Source organism: Chaetodon auriga, chromosome 1, assembly GCF_051107435.1.
Source record: "Chaetodon auriga isolate fChaAug3 chromosome 1, fChaAug3.hap1, whole genome shotgun sequence".
In the NCBI taxonomy this organism is placed as follows: Eukaryota; Metazoa; Chordata; class Actinopteri; order Chaetodontiformes; family Chaetodontidae; genus Chaetodon; species Chaetodon auriga.
The window spans coordinates 27472225-27494930 of record NC_135074.1 but is presented as its reverse complement, the minus strand read 5'-3'; the positions used below and the strand labels follow the sequence as shown (position 1 = coordinate 27494930).

Here is a 22706-nt window from a genome sequence, read left to right as displayed (position 1 = left end):
CAGCGTGTGCATAAACTTTACACGTGACCAAGTTTACCACATGGACAATCTGGTGTGATCTCAACTGGCTGCTACCACCAGACACTGACAGGATCTGCACTGCAACCATCATTACTGGTGCTGTTAAAGACACAATCAGCAGGCTGATCAACAGCGGAGTATTTCTCTGACATGACATCCCCAGTGTAGCTTATGTTAGAGGCTGGCTGCTCAGGCTGCAGGTATGTGACACTGTGTTAGCTCCGACTGAGGAGTTAATCTGCATCGGCTTTTCTTTCTTTAAAAAAAAAAAAAAATGTTATTGAGAGAACAGCATGGAGACAGGCAGCGGTAAGGATCAAAAACCCACACAGTCAGACAGAAGATGAGAGGGACAGGAGCTGGATGACAGCTGGGGGGGTGGGGGGCTGTCACAATTCCACAGCATAGCAAAAAGAGAGAGAGAGACAGAGAGAGGTAGAGAGGAAGAGCGGCGAGGAGAGGAAGCGACAGATGGACACGGAGGAGTGGTGTGGCGGGTGTGTGACACATACTTGGCCTCGTCGACCACTTCCACCTCTGCCTGAGCTGTAATCGGAGCGTTGGAATGAGCCGCCAGCGGATCGTCAGCGTTCAGCTCCCCGTTGGTCGAGCTGACCACCTGTGGCACAGACGGGCGTTACTTCCACAAACAGTGAGGACGTCGCCCAGAATCAAGGTGAAAAACGGGCCCTGCTGTGATGGAGAGCTTCTCCGCTTCAAAACCAAACCACCTCACTTCCTCGGTCTCCTCTATGGAGCCACGTCTCACAGCAGCAAAGAACGGCAACACATCCACAACACAAAAGACATGAGCGTGTTTGTTCTTCAGGAGAGCTTTGTGAGAACATAAACCTTTTTCAAATCAGAGAGACGCAGATGAACAATCACACACAAACAGAGCAAACAGACATGGCTGCCAACAGACACACAGACTGATTGATTGATTGATTGATTGTCACATTAACCTGCAGAAGAAATTGCATCATAATTATTGTATAAATGTGTTTTCTGTTCATAGGTGCATACAGTGTACACCTTTGTCAATCTCAGCCAACATGACACCATTCACTTCCACTCATGTTGAGACGGTGTAGATGAAGGTGCAGGAAACACACTGCTGCTGAAGTGAACTTGCTTACAACCCATTCAGCTTTAGAAATAAAAATAAAAGAAGTCTTACAGATCACCACCATCACCTTCACATTCAACTCTAATCTTACCAGTTTCTATAAAAATCGATCCATTTCGGTGTCAAGTGACGTGAATGAAAATGACTTTTGCTTTCAATGGATTTCCACAGCACTGCAGCACTGTGTTATGGGCTGCTTTCTTCATTAACATCTATTTCTCCAGCGAGATATTCTCAGCAGTGTTGGTGTTTGAGTCTTTTTCTGAGTCAACCCACACATTAAAGAATTTCAGGGGAAATTATGTGATAGCAGAACAGTCACTGCACAGCTTTCATAAGTTACATAGGAAGGCTATGTTTGCATGAATATCCAAAGAAGGATCGATAAACATTGAAAACAGAAACTAAGTATCTGAACCACCTTTATATAAACTCATGAAATGAGTCAAAACCAACAAATGCTGTTTTATAAACTAACAGTTTAACAGCCAACCTTGCTGGCATTGCTAGTGTCCAATCAGAGCTGGAGAGACATGTCTGTGCTGATGGACAACAACCAGGACAAAGTGAATGATGGTGACAACAGCTGTTACATGGGTGAAATACCTACTGTGTGCCTGGCAGCTTTGCGCCGTTTCAACATGAATGGCAGTGAACGGCATTTAGCAGAATAACCAGAGATCTGCTAAAGCCAACACTGTACACACCTATGCAAACAGAGCTCGTCACAGACCGGGACAACCTGAGGTAATGGCAAGTTGTCAAAGTTACACCAGGATGTTCCTTTAAGCATAATGACCCTTTACGACTTAAGAGCATGCACTTAGTCGGCTAAGCCAGGTCACCCTGCCATGCAAGAGGCTTCTTCATCTTGCACGGAACATCCGAACGCCATGAAGAGATTGAGGAACTGAGATCAAAATGCCACAACCAAGGGCTGCTGTTTATAAAGCTAAACCACAGTTTCACCATCTGGGGTGGGTGGCACCAGATGACATGCATATGGTGGTGCAGAAAAATAACATTTCCCAGCCAGGGGTAAAAGGGTGGGGGAGGTAAATGGTTGTAGATCTGTCTCACACACAAGGCTAAAGAACAAGACCAATATCACGTCCTGGTAAAATGTCTGTTATCTACTACTGTACATTAACTTACAGTCATTAGAAATGATGATATTTTCTTAACATGAATGATAAAGTTTCTAAGTTTGTGCATTTTTATCTCTTCTGTGTGACCTGGAAAGTATATCTCAAAGTGTGAAAATAGCCTTAAATTAACAATAAGCAAAATCTGCTTTAGAAAAGCAGAATCAGCGTTTTTAGACAATAAAATTTTCTTTAAGAACTGTTTTGTTTGTGTTTTACGTGTTATGATGCATCTGAGTACGGTGAAGTCTTTATCTTGAAATATTATGTATTTGTCTGAATTTGAACATATGAGACAGATCTGACTCCATAGAGATCGGGTGGGGGCTGCTGGTTGATCAGGTGAGGGGTGTATACCTGCACTGAGCCCCCGTGCCTGTCCGCTGCCAGGTGGGAGGTCAGGTAGGAGGAGTTTGCTTGGCGTGTGGGCTGCACCTCCCATGCTCCTCGTCGATCTGAGACCGCTGTCTGCTCAGGAGTCGGGGGCGTCGGTGATGGGAGGGGAAGAGGGTTTGGGGGGTGCGATGGGAGGGGGAGTGATGGAATAATTGTGTTAGGAAAGATGGGTAATTGGGTGTGCGAGGCCAGGTACCATGCAAAGCAGCATGAGAAATGGAGAAGAAAATAAATAAATAAATAAACAAAAAAGTGAATCAAAATCAAAGCAAGGCTTCAGCCAGTGAACTGAACCAGAACCTAATGAGCCTGAAGCCAAACGGAGGTAAGCTGTCACATCTCAAACTTTGGCCTCACTCTCATTACACTTCAAAAACACTCATCAATCCTAAGGTACTCAACAGCTTTTTAACCCTTTTAAAACCTTTTTTTTTTTTTAAATGAAACAAGCCCTCTGTTTGACGATTTGTCTCTGTTACAGCAATTAGTGACCAAATGTTCAGCAGAGTCACTGAAAAAAAGTTATTAAAATCCTTAACTGGCAGAAACATTTGACTGTTTGCATTCAGCCAAACCTGATATGGAGGAAAACATTTGCACCAGCGCTCTGAAACCACAAAAACAAGCTGGGGTGACCTGCAGTCCTTCGGAAATGCTGGTCAGAAAAGCCATTAATGAAACAACTTGAGTACATCTTCGAACCTTGTCTGTCTCATTTCAGTGTCGTTCTACAGCACGTGAAGGATTAGAGCCTTATTCTTAGTCATCTTTATCTTAGCAGGCTGCTGTCAATCAGCAGAATCCATTTCAATTTCTGGTCTGACATACTTGTCAACAATCAACAATCCACCCACAATAATTAATCTGCTCACTAACTGTCACAAATATAAATATGGGGATAATGGTCTGAAAACCGCTGAAACTCTTCATGCACATTAGCTTTGTTTGATGATAATGATCCTGATAACTGAAGAATCCTGAGCTTCTCAACATGTTGTGTTCACTTTACAGAGGCCGACTCTCGGTGGGAGCAGGGGAATGTTACTCATACGTGTGTGTGCCTCATTAGGCTGTAATGCACTATTTCTCTTGCTTTCACTGCAACAAAGGCCTGAGGAAACACACACACTCACACATTTGCCCACGACGAAAAAAACAAAAGCTGGCCTACCTGATTTCTAATTGGTGGATGCTGTGAGGGTCGATCTCTGTGAGGATGGCTCTCTCTCGTGACTGCAGACGCTCCAGAGTCTATATGGACAGACCCCACTGGTGTGGGCTGAGGGGCGTAATGATCAGTTAAAAGCTTCAAAATGTTAAACGTCTCAGAATGTATCTGTTCACAGCTCATGTGCGTTACTTACTATCTGCCTGCCAACCCAGTCGTAAGTGTAGTCAAAGGTGTATCCTTTTCGCTCAAACAGTTCAGTGAACAGAGTCCTCAGATATTCATAGTCGGGCTTTTCGAAGAAGTCCAACCGTCTCACATATCGCAGGTAGGTGGCCATCTCCTCTGAATGTCACAGACAGAAAAAGAAAGAACGATGTAACCTCTGATACTGACACCATCATTCTAGTTATGAAATATGATGAGATTTTAAAACATCAATGTGGGAAAATATTGCAGAAAACTGGTTGGCGGACAACAGCTTTGCAGCCTGATGCATCAGCGAAACACAGCCATCATCAGTGTACCTGGGAAGTTCTCACAGAGGACCTCGATGGGAGTGTTTCGTTTTGTGTCTCCGATCTTCTGGTATCGCTCTTTCAACGTGTCGGCCTTCAGGAGAATCAAAACAGAAAGACGTGTGAACCGATTCTGATGTTCAGTGTCAGAAATCACGTCAGCTCTCGTGTTTTATTTTTTCTTTTGATTAATGCTCCTCTTCATCGGATAAAACTGATTCTGGAACAGATTTTGGAACACTTCAATGTTCTCAGCAAACCTTTAGTCCTTGCCACGGTAGACTCCCACGAAGGAAATACATGAACATGTGGCCTAAGGCCTCCAGGTCATCTCGCCGGCTTTGTTCTGCATCAACAGATTTGATAACGTTTCACTCTGAAGCTCTGAACTGTGCATTATCACAACAAAAACAAAGCTCGGGAACGAATCTCACCTTTGCCTAAATGCGTGTTGATGGACATGTATCGAGCAGTGCCAGTCAAGCTCTTATGCTCCCGGTATGGAATGTGTTTTTTGGTCTCGGGGTCGATGTATTCTTTGGCCAAGCCAAAGTCAATGATGTGGATGATGTGTTCCTTTTTATTCCCTTGCCGTCCGATGAGAAAGTTTTCAGGTTTTACATCTCTATAGATGAGGTTTTTAGAGTGCACGTACTCCATTCGAGAAATCTGGTGAGAAAGAATACAGCAAAAAGAAACATGAACAAAAACCTGATCCGATCACAAAGCAGGCGACAAGGTCAGCAAAATGGGGATCGAGTTAGCAAAATTACTGTCAAACTGTCAAAAGTGACAGTTCACTGCTGCAGCACGTCAGCCTGGACTGTAACACAGCACGTCCTGCGTAACTGATTGTTATTATTATACATTAAAAGGGCTTTCCACAGATTTTACCCAGGAAGATCAGTTTACTCGTCACAGTTAGCCTGCTCGCAGCCTGTGAAGACAGTTGCTTTGACAGGTCTGAGAAAATGGCTTATGCAACATCACCTGAGTCATTTCAGCTTGAAGACTATAAATGTGTAACAGAAACCCTGCAATGCAAACTGGGTACGTCAGGTTTGAAAGATGTGGGTATATACACCTATCATGGCAGGTTCAATGAAAGATACAACTGTCTCTGTAATCAGTTTCTTGCAAGTCCCCCAACTTTATGAAAGTTCAAAACTTAAATGCTGGAGTATGCTTTTAAAGACTTAATAGGATTAAAGACGTCAACAAAACAGGGAGCCAATTAGTGCTATAAAATCCATCATTATAATACACCGAGGCTGCAACTAATATAATCAATTAATACTGATGACTACAACATATTAAGTAGTCTTAACTGATAAATGATGAATCATTTATCAGTCATCAATTAAAATTTCACTGATTGGCCAATGATGAATTCCTTCTGCTGCATAGTTACCACAGTGGCCCATTACCATCACACAACAAAAGCCTCTGTTTGAAAATTGGTTTGAAATTCTGGCTCGACACCAACAGAGACGCAAACTATCCTGCAGGGATTTAGGACGACAAAAGCACCAGCGATTGGGATCAGAATGACAATGTGTTTATCGATGAGTAATTTCAACCAACTGCTCATGTAGCCGCTACCGTCCAAGAGGAGATCTGGAACTGACAAGAAAAACAGCTACACGGTGGGAAATGAAGTCATGCTGTGAGTAATAAGACCCTTTACTTAGGTTTGATCTTGAGGGATCCTGATACTTTGAAACACTCTTTCTTTTACCAAACCAAAAAAAAAAAAAGAGTGAGCATGAGTAGGAGTATAAGCTCACAGCTCTTATTGCAGGATCAATCATTTGTGCCAAAAAATAAGGAGGAGGACCTACGTGATGAATGCAGAGGAGAGATTGGCTGAGACGCAGGCTTTAGCAACTCTGTTCTGCAGCACCATGCTTATGTTGTGCTGTTTTGTAGGTTTCCTCACAAATTTGCAGAGGCTATCTTCATTACAAGAGCACTGCACATTTTATGCTGACAAAATGAAATGCTAGAAATTTTGAGATGTCTGAGGTGCCTAAAAGACTGGGTCAAACCACCCTCTGAGCTGTTCAAACTTAATGAGATTCAGTGATGGCTTTGCTCTTTCTGATAGCTTCCAGCCTACCTGACTTTGCCTAATAGTGCGTATGTACTGAGTGATTGCTAATTTGCAGACTGGGTAATGGGAGACTCTGCACTGACACCCTGCTCTATGGGACGACGGCCTGCAGGCAGGACATTGGGTGCATTTAGCTCATCACATTATACATTATCTTGTCCATTTTGGTGCCAAAAAGAAAGGCAAAAAAGGCAGAACCAGGCCTTTATTTGAGACATATGAATTTGTAATTTCCCATTTTATATCTCATCATATTTTGCCATTTCTCCTTTGCCATGTTAATTATCTGCCTGTGCTCTTTGCTGTTAATGGGAACACAACATCCCTCCATATTGGTGGCAAAACTTTATGCTTGACATTGAAAACAGTTTAACTCGAGGTCCTCTTGTTAGCCTTTCCCAGATCTTGATATGCAACTCACAGTTTGCTCTGTTTGTCAACTGAGCATAATTGAATTGTCAACTGAGCAAACTCCATCTGCTGATGGAGAAAAAAAGACTGAGATGTGCTTGAAAGCTCTCGCAAAGATTTTTTGTCAAGGTTCCTCCATCTGTTTCACATTAAACCCTACCAGTGATTCAGGGGGCAGAGTCACTTCAAAAACTGCTTTTAATTGTGAAACATCTGCAGGAGGTGTTGAGCTTTAACAACGCCTTTGCATCATGACAGCACAGCAATGCAGTTCATCAGAATGAATGAGACACTGAGATGGCCATTTGTGTTCAAAGCGGAGGCTTATACCAACAGAGTGTCGAGAATAGCATGATTATGTCCCTGCACTGATCACTTCTTTTAATAAGTTCAGCAGACAGCACACACAGCTATTTTAAGTGGCCTTTCCTTTAGAGTGTACAATAATCTGCTTGGTTGTTTGGTCTGTTACCTGTTTTTTCCATACAAATCATAAATAGCAACATTTCATCAGACATAATAACTTAGTGTGTCACATAATGCTCTGAACTCACCAGCTGAATTGCTATCATTAAGACAGTCTTCAGCGAAAAGGTCCTGTCACAAAGGTCAAAGAGGTCCTCTAGACTCGGGCCCAGCAGCTCCAGGACCATGGCGTTGTATTTCCCACAGGGCCCGAAGTAAAACACCTGGGGCACGCCTTCAGCTGAAACACAAGAAAGAAATTAGATTCATCAGAGACAAAAAAAATCCCAGCCCAGTGGACACAGCTGGACATCTGTCTAAGCAACCCAAAGTCTTAATTATTCATGTGTCTACGCATTTGCAAGTGCATCAAAGATGAAGATTACTGTTAATAGTAGATTGTAAATATCAAACTGGAGGAAGACAAGCAAATTCTAGAGAGCAGATAATAAAAATCAGAATATGCCTTCAATGTGTTGTATAAACTAGTGGGAGTTCTGAGAAGGCTGCGTGGCAAAAGTGTTTATTATTCCTGTCTCCCTTGACTAATGATATTTCTAAGTTAGGTCCAAGGTGAACATTAAGAGGCCTCAAACTGGTCAGATAGGAGGAGGGGCACCACAAGGTTACTGAGGACAGAGAGCAGAGAGAGCAGCTAGGTAAACATTAACCCTGAAGTAAAACACAACACAGAGCCTACAAATAGAAGTGTGTCACTCCTCTACTGCAGGCTGAAAACTAATCTTTTCACTGCCTCATATCACATCCTCCCAACTGAATCATATCCTCTCTGCTCTACTCACTCTAATTGCTCTAAAATCCCTTCCATCTGTCACCTTGGCTCTTATTTTACTTCTTGTCACAGTGCAGTTTAGTGTTGTGAGGTCTGAACATTGCAACAGTAATAACGGTGGGGCTGGTGCGCTGATCCTTGTAGTCCGTCTCATGGAGATGTTTGTAATACTGGTGATTTGGGAATTAAGCTCCTTCTCCAGTCACATTTCTCACAAAGTGTGAGCGTGAGCTTAATGCCTAAAATTGTGAAGGGATGGCAGGGTGTGTAACACAGAGGGGTGGTTTTAAGTTAACAAAATCCTCATCATCCTGCACACACAGTATGAAATTCAGCATTTCAAGCTTTATGCACATACAACTCCCATCAGTTTCTAATGATCTGTAATTGGTGATATCCTCTTCTTTGCTGTCTTCCTGACCACATCCTGAACTTTAGTTTCAAGAAACAGGAAATCAGGTCAAACTGCTAATTGCCTTTAGTGGAGCATGATTCAAAGTTTGCCCCTGCTTACTGCTCGTCAGAGTCCTATTAAAGAGCCCCTCAAGAAACTTCAAAGAAACTCTGGAGCCTCGGTCATACAGACCTTGCTTTATCAGACTGCTTAAGCTGCGCTCAGTCCTTGGAAACATTATAATTGCATGGGGGGGGGGGGAACACGACTGAGGGACATCCTGATTGCTTTTCATGTCCCCGATCTGAAAGCCAGTTCTTTAATATCGAGTATCTTGACTGCAACATTAAAAAACTCTTCGGGAGATAGCATTACTGTATGTACAGTAGCATTGTTAGCATTGTTAGTCTTGTGCCTGTAGTAGGAGATATGTGTATGTGGGACACATTTGTGTATGTATATGTAAGTGCAGATAAGTATGTTATTATTTTGTTCTTTTTTCACTTTGTTCCTCTCCTCTGAATGTATGATTTCATTGTAAATTCAAAGATTTAAATGTGCATTACTTGATTTTTTGGCCATTTGGTGACAGCAAAACAAACTATAAACACGAGATTGACATACTATCACTTTATAAAGTTTATATGGTGAACAAATGGGTGCTTGCACACGGCTTTAGACATCCGGCAGGCACAGAGCAACATCAGCATCCACTAGAGTCACATTTCACCTGGCAAACATAAGTTCAGTACATACTTTCTTTCTGGCTTTGTTTTGGTCTCCACCAACTCCTGAGAAAAAACATCTCTCTCTTTAACTGCTAAATACTCTGCTAAGTTGTGTACAGCAGATTGCCTGCCACCGCCGGCTAACGAAGTCAACGAAAAGTGGTGAGAGTCAACCGATACAGTTCAGATTCTGGCAGTAAAACCAAAACAGTGAGTTGACATTAAAACGCTCCGTAGAGCTGAGGAGAACTGCAGGTTTGAGGGATAACATTCTTTGGTTTCGTCACTGTCAGTAACACCTTTCACATTACACACAGTCATTTGATCCTTAGTTAACATAAAAATATTGATCAGAGCAGCTTTAAAGTCCAGATGAAACTGGCATTTCGAGAGCATCCAGCTTCCGTACAGTATTGATGTATTTCCAGGGGAAGCAGGCTGGACAGCACGTTTGGAGCAATTAGATTTGAACATTGAAAAGTGGGCGTGTCGTAACGAACATGGACAATTACAGTGATTCAGAGTTGGATGCTGGTCTCCACTCAATCGCAGAGGACTACATGCCTCCTTCAACATCTTCATCACTACCGTTACACGAGCAGGTACGCATGTCCCTCAGACTGCAGGAGGTGGATGGTTAGTTACTCCTCGACATCCTGACAGTGTACACCTCACACCATGTTTAAGGTGGCCAACCCCCAAAGACACACAGACGTAGCATGCTGTTGCTAGCTAGCTAACTAATGAATCTTACCTCTGTGCCACTAAAAGCTGAAGATTGATTGATTGATGAGTGGATGTCATGATATTATTGGGTGAAACTGGTTGGTTTAAGCTTACATTAGCACATACTGTTTGTATATATTGTTAAACAGGTGCACAATATGAACAGGGATGTGATCTAAATGGGTTAAAAGGCATTTCTTCCTCGAACACGGTGCCAGCCTACAATATACTGGTTGTGTGCTCATTTTGATGTTTTGTGTGGTTAGTTGGCACAATAAAGTTCAGTGAAGACACCAAACTGCCATCACTGACGTATCAATCCGCCCCAGTAATTTAAGCAGAGGCTAATAATGACAAAGCTAAATAACAATGCTAATCTTAACGTCGTGCGTCAACATATTCGCATGGAAACGTTGCTGAGGACATTTGACTTGCCAGCTGGGTAATGGGAAAAAACGCTGCCGCATGAAAGGTGGCGTAAATGCTGTCAGCTAGCATATGGGCATGTAGGAGTCATGCTGTGCTCCATCCTGTGTTTCTGGACACCATTATGCAGTTCTGTGGGTTGCTAATTGTACCATAGGAATGAGTGCCTTGAAACCCCGGGTGCCTGTGGGAGGCCTAAAAATGTGTCAGATTGGAGATGTGCTGTAAATAAGTGGATAAACGGTTGTTCAATTCAAAACAAGGTTGGTCAAGCTTTTTACTCACAAAACCGTCATTACCTATAGCAAAACAGTCCCGATCAGAGGCCGAACGTGTGTGTCCTGTACTGCAGAGTATACTCTAATTGTGCAGGAAGACTCAAACTTTGATGGAAGCTAACAATTTAGGAGGCACCGCTTTGACTTCTCTCATCCAATTTTCTTCAAAATAAATAAATAAATAAAAAATAAATCATGAGAGTACTGCCTGGGGTGTAGTACAGACTTGGTCTAGAAGACGTTTCCACAATGTTGCAAGCAAGTGAACGGCGTGTGGCGTCAACAAACAAACAGCAGTTTCAACAAGACATCCACATTAACAGCGTGCATCAGTGAGCCAAAGAGCAGAACAGTACTGGGTAAAGAAAGGTTGCTTTGCTTCTCTTTGAGCAACATTTTGCAGGCGCCATGCTTCTAAAAAGCTTTCTGATGCTGGGGGAGGATGTCTGCTCAAACCTCACAGATTGACACTCCAGCCCCCGCAGGCACAAAAATATTTGAAAGTAGTTTACTAATTGGCTGAGAGCATATACTATGCAGTTGTATTATGTAGTAAAATGCAAATACTGGCTTAAGATATATCATGTACAGTATACTTATATAACTACTCAGAGCAGCAGGTCTGTGAGATGAAGCAAATTAAACATCAGTAACTAGAAAGGTTTCATGCAGCCTTAGAGTTCTGTCAGCCATTGAATAGAGCAGCCGGTCCTGTGTCAAGGGACAAAAGAATACATTTTCCTATACATTACTGTACTCTAATAGAGGTGCTGGCTACAGTCTTTTCCAACAAAAGGGGAACAAGATGAATGTGAAGAATGAGTGATGAATGAATGCGGCCCAACGGCACTTGGCCAAGTCTCCCTGCACACTACTTTGTATGTTTTCAACGTGTCGTCCAAGACCTGATCTTTCCCTGGACTGTGATGAGACCAGTCCTGGGCTTGGGTGTTTTACTTTGACCATCTGGTAGTAGTTTTCTGTCATTAATAATTCATCCATCGCTGTGACAAAGCCGGTTGCAGAAATACTCTATTTTTACGTGTCATATTTGATTTGCTTTGTCGGATACCTGCAGAACTGTGAATCTGTATTATAACGTGCTAAACACCAGAGCAACACTGCGCCACCTCACGAGGGCCGGGCTCAACGAAACCGTTAACGTTACACAAAGATTTCTTCATGCTCGGCAACACTGAGTGTGTTTCTGAAATAACGGCAGAAAACATCGTCTGTTTCAGAAATAATTACGTCGAGATCACTGTGCTCTGCCTTTCTGTGTGGTTTGCATGTTCTCCTCGTGCCTGTGTGGGTTTCCTCCTACAGCCCAAAGAAATTTGGTGAATTCGTGACTCTAAATTGACTGTAGGTGTGAGAGCGAACATGTTTTTCTTGCTATATATATGTGTGTGTGTGTGTGTGTGTCTGTGTCGGCCCTGTGAAAGACCAGTCACCTCTCCATGGTGTCCCCTACTGTGCCGCATAGTAAATGTATGACAGGTGTGTTTTCCTGCAAATACAGTGGGATGGAAGTGGAGCCGCAGAATAAGGAGAGATGGGCGACTCGTGTTGGTTCTGCGTTGGCTCGACAGAATATTTTATGGCTCTTGTGGAACACAGCCAGCTCCTGCCTCACAGCGAGTGTTATGCACGGCGTTGATCCACGTCTGACAGCACGATGGCTGCACAATCACTCCAGCCTGTGATTGGCCGCTCAAATTAAATTTCTGACAGACATATTTGTTGACTTGCTTCAGTTCAGCTGCTGCTTTCCTCAAACCTGCGCTGCTGATTGTCAATCTGCTCATTTGTTGGATCATTTATTTGACTCCTGCTGCACCATTCATTTATATTCTATGCTTCACAGAGCTGCACAACCAGAAAACTGTTTTTATGGTTCCAAAATTCATTTGGAATTAGCAATGAATTCTTTTAAATTTCATTAAAGGATGGAACATTTCCAACCAGCAACCACCTGATTAACAAAGTCAATGCAGCAACACTGTGCTGCACAACTGTGTTGAAAAAAATAGCTGTAAGAGCTAAAAAGAAATCAACATTTGTAACTACAGATTATCATTATTATACATATATATACATGCAGCTACAGCAAAATTCTTTTATTTTCAAGTGTCCAAGCACGTTCAATGATTTCTGAATATTAAAGATTTACAGAATAAATCCATTTCTTCAGTGCCAAAGAAACACTGGCTGCACGGAGCAGGAGAATCATTAAATTTCAAAGTATTCCTGTTTCAGAGTCCAGTCAATTAACAGCACGACCTGCCTTCTGTAATTATTAAACATAAGCTTTCATGTTGTAAAGTGACGGTAATGCCTGGTCATGTTTCACGAGGGCATGTGCATGACAGACTGTTTAGTCATGATGACTGGACTGCAGTCAGAATGAGAGAAGACAGTGATGTTATGAAGCACTGCTGTCAATCCTGTGACCACAGTGGGGATTATTTTCTAATTTTTAACTGAAATAGGGGAATTTTCACGCGTGCAGTACTTTTGAAATCTCTCCCTTAATGACTGAAAAGACAAAAACAAACTGTACAATTTCCAAAACACTGCTCACCATGCTGTATTTTTGCACTTGAAGCAACACGGTGCACTGAGAGAAGCTCTGTTCTTAACAATGATCCATGTTTTCGCATTAGTCGGGGCAGATATCCTGGATAAGACCCCTCAGGCTTTCCTTTACATGCTTGTAAAATCTGGTAAGCTCTATCACTGTGGGAAATGTTTAGTCCTCTGGATTGCAATGGTCACAGAGCTGGTGTAGTGTTTCATGATGAGGTCTGGCTGCCAATACCTTCGACAGCTCGATAGCGCGCACCCACCCTTGAACAAACCCTCTTCATCTTCAAAACCATCTTGTCCTCAGCACAATGATGCCTCAGAGTCTGCTGTCTTGTAAAATCAAAGCAGCAGAGAAACTATTATTGACTGCGCTGACAAACATTCTCACATAATATCTGGAAAGAGATGCTTAACCCCTAATTGAATCATTCTCATTAATATTCAGTGACAGTTGGTTATGCACCAGATACAACACCTGATTGAGCATCTGAGTCAAACCACATTAATTCATAAAGACTCTGTCGCACAGGCACTGTGACAACCACATTGGCTGCGAGGAATGTGGCATAGCGCACGGCCAAGAAGAAATGAGGTCACGTTATCCCATCTGGAGGAGAGGACAGAGGCAGGTTAGTACTAAGAGAGGCAGACCCACTCTCTAAATATTTAATGAGTTTCCGCACAGTTGGCCTTTTCCAGCCCTTGCCTTTGCAAAACAATAGCCATTATATTCCCAGTCTGGTTATCGTATATGCACGCGGAGCTCCAAAATGCACATCAAGGGCCATACGTCACAAAAAACGTGGCTTTTATTTTCCATGTCAAACTGTGACTGAGGCCAGCCCTGAACTGACAGATTTAACCTGAATTAACACATTTAAAAGCAGCATGATCCAAGTGACCTCTAATCAACCATTAGCTCCAGTTTAGGCGTACAGATGTGACTACCAGGGCAATATATACATTACTATTTTAACCATATCTCCAGAAGAGCGACGAACAATGATGAAAAAAGATTTTTCTATTGTTCCATTGTTCCTAGCGCTCCCACCCATTTCCTCTGGTACCAAGACTAAAAAAGTTTGCCCCTAATTCATTTCTCCGTTGTAGTCATTTAATCCTCACAAGATCCTTGTCAGTGGTTGCTGTAACAGGGATGTGTCAGCAGACCTTGACTAATCTTTTATGACAAACTGAGAAATTGTCAAGGGAGCCGAGTGAAGGGAAGAGAAGTTGAGAAGGAACTACTATTGCATTGTCTTTCATTCTGCACACAGAATAATAAAGTTTAAAGGGCGTGATGAAAAAATATGAGGACGTGGAAAAAGACTAAAAAACAGACATGTCACTGTTTGTACCTTCAGTGCTGACATCACTATTCAACACCGTGAATCAGACCGTGGACGGGAGAAACTGCTGCTATTGGACATGTGTGAACAAAGTTAAAATAAAAATTAGAACAAGGCTAAAAATATTCATTTAATGAACTGCAGGATACGCAGCCACAGGTCAGGTACCAGGAGAAACCACATTTCTGACATTTGGGTTGAACTCGCTGGAGCTTGACGGACTGCAGACACTTCGAACTGAACACCAGAAATAACAACTGAGTACTGAAGACGCGCTAATAATGCACTAAAATGATCAGCAGTGACACTGGCTGTGGAGTTAATGGTTGCCTGAAATCCTCTAAAAGTGTTGTAGTATGCATATTAAACATATGAAAAAATTAAAGACCATCTGGTGATGTGGATTAGTGCTAACCTCTGACCACATGATCCAGCCTCATGCAGTGACAGTAACTTTGATTCAGTATCGTGGATGTTTTAATAAGACAAGAAAGCTAATCATAAATGAATTCCTTCGCCCGACACGACACGACAGTACACAGACCTGCTTCATACTGGAGGTATGTGGGAAAACTAAAACGCATTTCTTGTCAGATAATCCTCTAGACTAAGGTCAAACCTCACAGGTGCATCTCTTTAATGTGACTATATTCAATATTTTTATAATAAGATGGGTCGAATGGCTGTGCGTAACATGGAAGGGGTCGTTTGTGGTGATGAACATGCAGAGAATCACCACCACCCAACTCTGCAGCTCTCCTCAGCCATTCGGAGCTTTACTGCATGTTACAACTCACTGCTGTGGTTTTCCAGCCCAAACCTTTTGGTAAAAAAAAAAAAAAAAAAAAGAAGAAGAAGAAACAACTAGCTGGTGAGCACTGTGAAGCATTCAGAGTCAGAGAAATCCCTCAGGAGCTGGTGGCAATCAAACACCCGAGCTACAACCCCCACCCCAACAAAAAGGTTCTGATGGTGTGTAAACATGAGTAAAAACAGAACGCAGTCACTGGCAACTGATCTGTGTTTACCGACAACAGCTTTACAAAGTGTTCCTGAGCTCATGTAGTAATATTTCTTACACAATCACGTGTTCACAACATGGTGAACCTCACTCCATCCTCGCTTGTGGACGACTGAGCCTGTCCACTGCCACCAAGTGACCAAAAAATCATTGCAAGTTAAAAAAAAAGATGGTTTGTCGCAGCAATTAACTGCCTATCCAGCCTGGACCCACAGAGACCCACACAGAGTGGGCCAGTGCCACACACTGAATAATGCAGAAGATTTGAGGGTTATTATTGGCTGAATCACAACTGGACTTCGAACATGTGTGTTAAAGCTGCTGCTCATAGGACAGCACTGAGCCTGGAGACAGACAGCACTGAACAGAAGAAACATCCTCACATTTAGTCTCCTACATACTCGACTTCTCAGTGGATGAGAACAAAATATCAACTGCTGCATCTGCTTTGTGGGCGCGTAAGAAGCTTTCACACTGAGCTGCACCCCTGGTTAGTCTACGGTCAGGCAAGGTGACCGTCCAGCACACTGTCTCTAGCCATTCGCGCACTCCTGTACACAAAGCCGTGGAGATTAAAAGGTGCTGACACAGCTTAATATCAATACATAACCTGAGGGGAGTAATCACTTGTTGTGGAAATGATGCAATCTTCTGGCCTGATCTTCCAAAACAGTCAAATCACTGTCATGCAGTCACACAAAAACACCATGAGGACAGACAAACAAATGTGGGACCTCACCTGTAGTCCCCAGTGTTTTGTAGAACCGGTACTCTAAATGCAGCTGTGGCGCCCTCGACTTCACTGGTTCCTGCAGAGTGGACACGTCCAAACCAGCGGTCAGAAAATGACAATAACCTCACACACTGGGATAAACAGTGAAAAGGAAAAACAAAAAACACCTAAAGCTGAATTTAACTGATATGTGAAATCATTAAAAAGAAACACCGAATGGACTCTCTTTAAGAAATGAAACATCTTTCCTGTGTGTCAACAATTTTTCGATGACTCATCTTGCTCTTAAGGGCAAATACAAACATGCCACTGAATGAAATGCGATCGCAGAATGTGGGATGAAGCAGGAAAACCCTCCCATCGTGTAAAACTAGTAGGTCTGCCAAACTAACTGGCACGACGTGTATTTTGGTGTCAGCTTCCACAAACACCACCAGAGCCTCTTTTCTTCTATCAAACGCTCAAACGTATGAACGATGCCCTGTCAGCTGGGATTAAAAACATGTGCCTTCGTCCTCCATTATCTGAGTTATCCTGGAAAATTAAAAACTAAAGTCTTTCCTCAAAGTTACACTTAACTCAAACATCATTTGTTGTTGGGGGAAAAGGTCAAATCTCCACAAAAACAACTCATTTTCTGATCAAATGTTTGGGAAACTAACCTGAATATTAACTTCACATACACTCCCAGATTTCTCCTAAAATGCCCCTAAAATGTCTTCCCAGTTCACGCACGTTTTGAAAGCGAACACACACTTCAGGGAAACATGTCTGGACTGTGTAAAAGCACTACATCAGTGTCAGCACAGTGTACAGTAGTGTGAGCGGCTGAAAACCGTTTGGCTTGCTAACCTTAATACTTTGATACTGCTCCACTGTATTTACTACTCTCTGGTGAGCAATAATAAAAGCATGAGTCAGGAGTCATGGTTTCCAGTCCAGCAGACACTGGAAAGACACACCTAGCCAAGCATCTACACCTCATCCACATTTCCCTCCAAGACCGGATCAGTCCAGTATCGCACAAAACGGGAGTCATATTTCTGGAAATCAACGGCAGATGAGCATGAAAAACAGCAGGCTGTGTCTAACTGATGCTTATCAAAAATCTTTCACTTGATCATTTTGGATTTAACACGCAAAGTAGCTTCCCAGTCTGAACACTGCACTGACTTTAAAGACCTTCAGGAACATTTCAGATGCATCTCTAATATCAACTGCACTATAAGCTTCATTATGTGTCCATTTTCTCTTTTTATATGCTAATGAACTATTTCACTTTCTTTTCAACTCACCCTTTCTTATACAGTGATGCTGTTGATGAATACCCAACGTCTACACCAATAATACTGATCCATTTACTGCACTGGACAGATTTTAACCATCATTTTGTGAATTATTCTGATATGTGCAGAGGTGAGGAATCAAGCAGAACGTGTGCACTTACCAGTTTTATAGCTACATACTCGTTGGTGTACAGATTTTTACCTGAAATAAGACAGAACAAATACATACATTAGATGGCTTTTAAAAATAAAGTACACCCATTAAGGCTTCACAAGGGAATAAGTGAGATATTTTTATTTAAATTTTCTGCACATTTTGCAGGTTTCATATACAAAAGGCAAAAAAATGATCCAATAGTGTTGCTTTTCCTCTTTTTGTAATTCATGAGAGTTACAATGTTCAGTTTTTATTTGACTTTTTGAAAGGTTTTGGTTTATTTTATGATCATTTTGGAGGTTGTAAGTTACATTGAGATGTTTCCAGAAGTGCGTCTACTTCTGAATCATACAAATGGGATAGACAAAATGGAAACATCTGTCAGTCTTATGCAACAAAACTCAAAAATACCACAAACTGCAGCCTTCAATCACGAAGATAGAATCAGCTGCAGGCCTCTTCTGTTGCACTACTTTTGGCCAGGTGTACGTAGCAAACTGAAAACTGAGTGTGGTCACACACAGAACCACGGAGAACTGCTATAAAAACTTCCACATTCATTTAGTCAACTATTTCGTTGTGTCTTGAACCATTTAACACTAGATTTAGACTCAACTTACCAAGCTTCAATTCACCAAAGTTCCCACAGCCGATCTTCTTGCCCACGCGAAAATTTGGCCCCACCATGAGAACCCCAGAGGAGCTGGAGGAGCCAGATGGTCGGGACGAGTGTCCGCTGCGGCTGCCCTGGGAAACTTTGGCGGCCCTCGTGGGCCGCTCTCCATATTTATCTCTCTGTTGATCCATGGTGTGAGCAGCTCAGGTCAGCGGGAGCCAGGAGTGATGTACGAAAAGGCCTCCTGGGCTGGGCCCACCACAGCCACAGCCCTGGTCACTGGCAGTGCCTGGACGGCACAGTCACTCTCATGAGACAAAACCTAGTTCAGCTAACCGACACTCCTCCCCGTCCTCACCCTGTCACCTCTACCAGCTGCTGAACAGGCCGATCTCTGTTCTCAACATTTGTCACAGGAAGGAGAAGGTGGAAGACCTGCGGCGAACACAATAAAACATATGACAAAGAGAAGAGACATTAACTTTCCACAGAGAGCAGCACATGGAACACGGCAGGGTGGTTCTCAAGAGCTGTTCCCATGCTATCCTGATAAAGTCTGGCTTCACTTCAACATTTGGGCTGATCTTTTTTTCACTGAGCTTCTTCTTTAACTAAAAGCAGAGAGTGGACAAATATCTTAGTCGTTCTTACAATTTCTACAATTCTACTTAAAGAACGTGATATTAAAACTGCTGTGAAAACACATGACTACAGCCTCATGACATAACTGCCACTGCAGACCTTGGAAATGACAATCCAAAGTAGTTCCTTATTTTTAGCCACTTTAAATTTTTATAAACATGCTTCTCTGCCTCAAAACGAGAATAGATGCAACACAATAAAATAAAATAAACCAGAAAATGACACTGAATTGAGCTGAAAATATTCAATAATAACCAAGTGCTTTGGTTTGGTCATTTAGGTTCCACGTCTGTTATATTATGTGTAAAAAGGTGCAGTAAAATCTGGCTTTAAAAAAAGGAAAACCTGCACATCTCAGCAGAGTTCAGTTGGGGGGCAGGTCATGTGCTGCACAGACAGTGAGGCGCAGCAGGGCGGCTACGTTGCCCTTTGGCAAGACATTTCATTCTAAGAATTGGGAAAAAGCTCCATCTGCTTGTCTTTAGTCTCACAAAAGGTTTCCGATGTTAAAATGAATAATGTGGACCACATATCGAGCCACCAGTAATTACTATAACTCCTCAATCACATTTTGGCTGTTGAATATTTTCTAAATTTAACACCATACCGTAGCGAGTTTAACTCCTTTTTGAAGCTCATGAGTCATATAAACGCTTCAAATGACTGTTTACAAGCAGGCGCTGCTAAATGAGGACAGGACTGGTTTACTGTAACAGCGCTGCTGGGCTGAAGAGATAGTCATCGCGTCAGAGCGGTCACAAAAAACACAGCAAACAGTCTGAGCATCAACACAAACCTTAAGTCATAGTTTGTGATCGTGAAGGCATCTAAGACTCTGTGCCACCCACAGCTATAGCCGGGCAGACAATGTCAGCGGGGAAGATTATGTAAACAATTACATAAAGCTACGTCTGCTCGCAAGGGCACCATAGCTTAACCAGACGGACACCGGTTGTTTTTGGCTCAATCTAATTCAACCTCTTTGACTGCGGGCTGGAATTATGCAAATATCAGATGATGTGATGCTAAAACTTAGAGGCAGTTTGGTGTGTGATGCAGCAGCAATCGCTACGACGTGATATTTTTCAACTGCAGGCCTCTTTGGGGACTTCCTATTCCCAGTCTACTGAGGCTGCAAACAAAACACTGACTGTAAATGAGTCAATTACCTGCACCGCTGGTTATTTAGTCAAAAATATCTCAATTAAAAAAGTACCGTTTGCCATTGAAAAACAACTTTTTTTTTTTTTGCTTTCAACAAAAAAGCATCAGCTCCTAATGTTTTCATGACAATGCTGTAATTCCTGAGCATGGAAAGGCTGCTGCTGTAAAGTATTTGTGTGTGGGCTTCCGGATGACTCATGCACAGATCTCAGCATCAAAGACAGCTAGTTTGCTCTCAAGGGCAACTGCGCACTGTTGCTATTACATAAAACCAGGAACAGAACAACATGGCTATAAAACACGTTTGCGGCAAAGACCAATGGTGAGCTCTAACAGTTTCCATTGTGCAAATAATCATTTGTAGGCCACTCTAATCCAGCGCGCACCAGTGTTTGGATTAGCTCAGAGAGGTGCTTCTCCTGACTGAAGACAGTGGACGCAGCATAAACACACACTCTGCCTGTGGTCAGCCCATTCTCACCAGACGATCACTGACTTCCTGCTTGCTGCTGTTCACCTGAGAGCGCAGGCTGCAACTGCAGTTGCATACACACACTCCTCAACTGCAGAACGACACCCGACCTTGTAATACTGCTGAACAGAGCTTTGATCTTCCAGTTTATTCAAGCTGTTACTCCAATATTATGGTTACACTGAAGACCCAGTAAGATTGTAATGTGTAACTATATTTGAGTAGGGACATTTGTTCAATTAAGAGAGACATTTGGTCGGCACATTGTTGGCCATTTGTTGTTTCTGCTCTGTGCTTTTTCACTGTGACTGCCTGTGAATTATGATGAGTGTATTACAACTTCATTTGCACAATAATCACAACCAAAATCTACTTTATATTAAAAAGGTGCTTTTGTTATTGTTTTGTCATCAAAGACGACAATGCACTGCACAAGGCTGACACCAGGCCAGATCTGGTTTGTTTGTGAGCTTCAAAGATGTTTTCACATTACACTCAGAGAGCTGATGTGCACAATAACACTTCAGGCAGACGTGCTGCCGTGTTTGAAAGGGAATGTTGACCGACTTCGTACATGGTGTAAACTGAAAGGACGTTTTTTTTAACGCAAAAATGAATGTGCAGTCGGCCAATCTTCTGCATTTGTCGTTTGCTTTACTATGAAGATAACATTAGCACAGCCACACTGTATCTTACACACGTTCAGACATGCCTGACCTGAGGATTAGGATGGAAAAATAAACATTAAAGTGAGTCAAGAACTTAATTCACATAAGGCAGCAAAACTACATGAAGGGTAACGAAACATCTGCAACCTTTAATTACAAAGGTGCATCACGATGTGCTGTGATGAGCCCCTGGGGTTTCCTCCGGTGTTGTTATGTACCCCTTCTTAAATATACCTTAATCTACTGAAAAAGCCAAAACTAAACATAAAGAAGGCATTGCCACTCCATTTCCATCTTGCATTTTAGGACAAGTAAGTTGCAGTGTAATCTTGTTTCATTTATCTTATCTATCGTCTACAGCTGCAGAATGCAATCGAACGGAACAGCTGCACAGTAACTTTGCATATGTTCAATTTCAGCTGATTGGTGTTCGAGGTGTTGAGCTAACTCTAAAGTCATTTTTCAGACGTACTGCCAGTGTTTTGGTGGATTGCATTATCGTGGAAGGTGTCCCTGGGGGTTTGTTCACCTTGAGTGTGTGTAAAGGATTTCCAGAATAAACATTGTGGAGGAAGCGCATAAACTTGCAATTCACTATACAGCACAGATATTCAAGTTTGTGTAAATTCACCTCAGTTAACCACCTACTTAATAAAGTAAAGCACAAATTCAAGCACTCCACTGGACGGCTGCGGCGGACGAAAAGCGCTCTGTGGTCTGTACAAACGCTCCTTCAGTTTCGATGTAACGTGGGGAATCCCCGGCCTTTATCCCCGTGGAGCTGCCATGTGTCCTGATAAATGACTTTGAGGATACACACCTTTTGGCATTATATAAAAGCAGTTACGCTTCTCAGAAGGAGAAGACATGAAAGGATTTTCTAAAGTCAAATCCCATTAAAGAATTAGTTTATTGGCCCCTCTTACTGATCTGTTCCAACAATTCTTTTTTTCTGACAGCAACTGAAAATGTTCTGCATTGTGAACAAACATTCAGGTTTATGCTGGTTTTGCATTAAATATTGTATTTTGTTCTCATGCTATTTGTGTAGGCCTATATACATTAAAACAACCTTTTCTTTCTGCTGCGGCCAAGGTCTCATTACAACACTCTGGCGTGAACAATGTACAGGCATTAATAAAAGGAATTGATAGTGTCAGAGCTGCAGGTCTACCAGGAATCAGAGCATTCAGAGACAGTCGCAGCCGAGAACTGATTCTTGATTCCCACTCTTACTTCTCCATGTGAGAGAATTTGGGTTGATGAGCATGTTGAAGAAATGCTGAGGCAGTGTTCAG

At 42.4% G+C, this 22706-nt stretch overlaps 1 protein-coding gene across 4 annotated transcripts in view; it reads right to left on the bottom strand.

Annotated features, from left to right (window-relative positions):
- Positions 1-22706, bottom strand: part of csnk1g1 (casein kinase 1, gamma 1) — a 30619-nt gene that overhangs the window by 4903 nt on the left and 3010 nt on the right. For 2 of the 4 annotated variants that reach the window (XM_076733013.1, XM_076733021.1), the window contains exons 2-12: positions 18467-18897; positions 17851-17891; positions 16410-16479; positions 7456-7607; positions 4812-5046; positions 4638-4723; positions 4387-4471; positions 4056-4204; positions 3863-3970; positions 2653-2763; positions 534-640 (exon numbers count right to left, since the gene is read on the bottom strand). In XM_076733013.1, coding sequence (XP_076589128.1) covers positions 534-640; positions 2653-2763; positions 3863-3970; positions 4056-4204; positions 4387-4471; positions 4638-4723; positions 4812-5046; positions 7456-7607; positions 16410-16479; positions 17851-17891; positions 18467-18653 — 1331 coding nt within the window. In that variant the 5' untranslated portion in view covers positions 18654-18897. The remainder of the gene's footprint in view (positions 1-533; positions 641-2652; positions 2764-3862; positions 3971-4055; positions 4205-4386; positions 4472-4637; positions 4724-4811; positions 5047-7455; positions 7608-16409; positions 16480-17850; positions 17892-18466; positions 18898-22706) is intronic. The other 2 variants (XM_076733030.1, XM_076733038.1) reach the window with 1 other exon arrangement.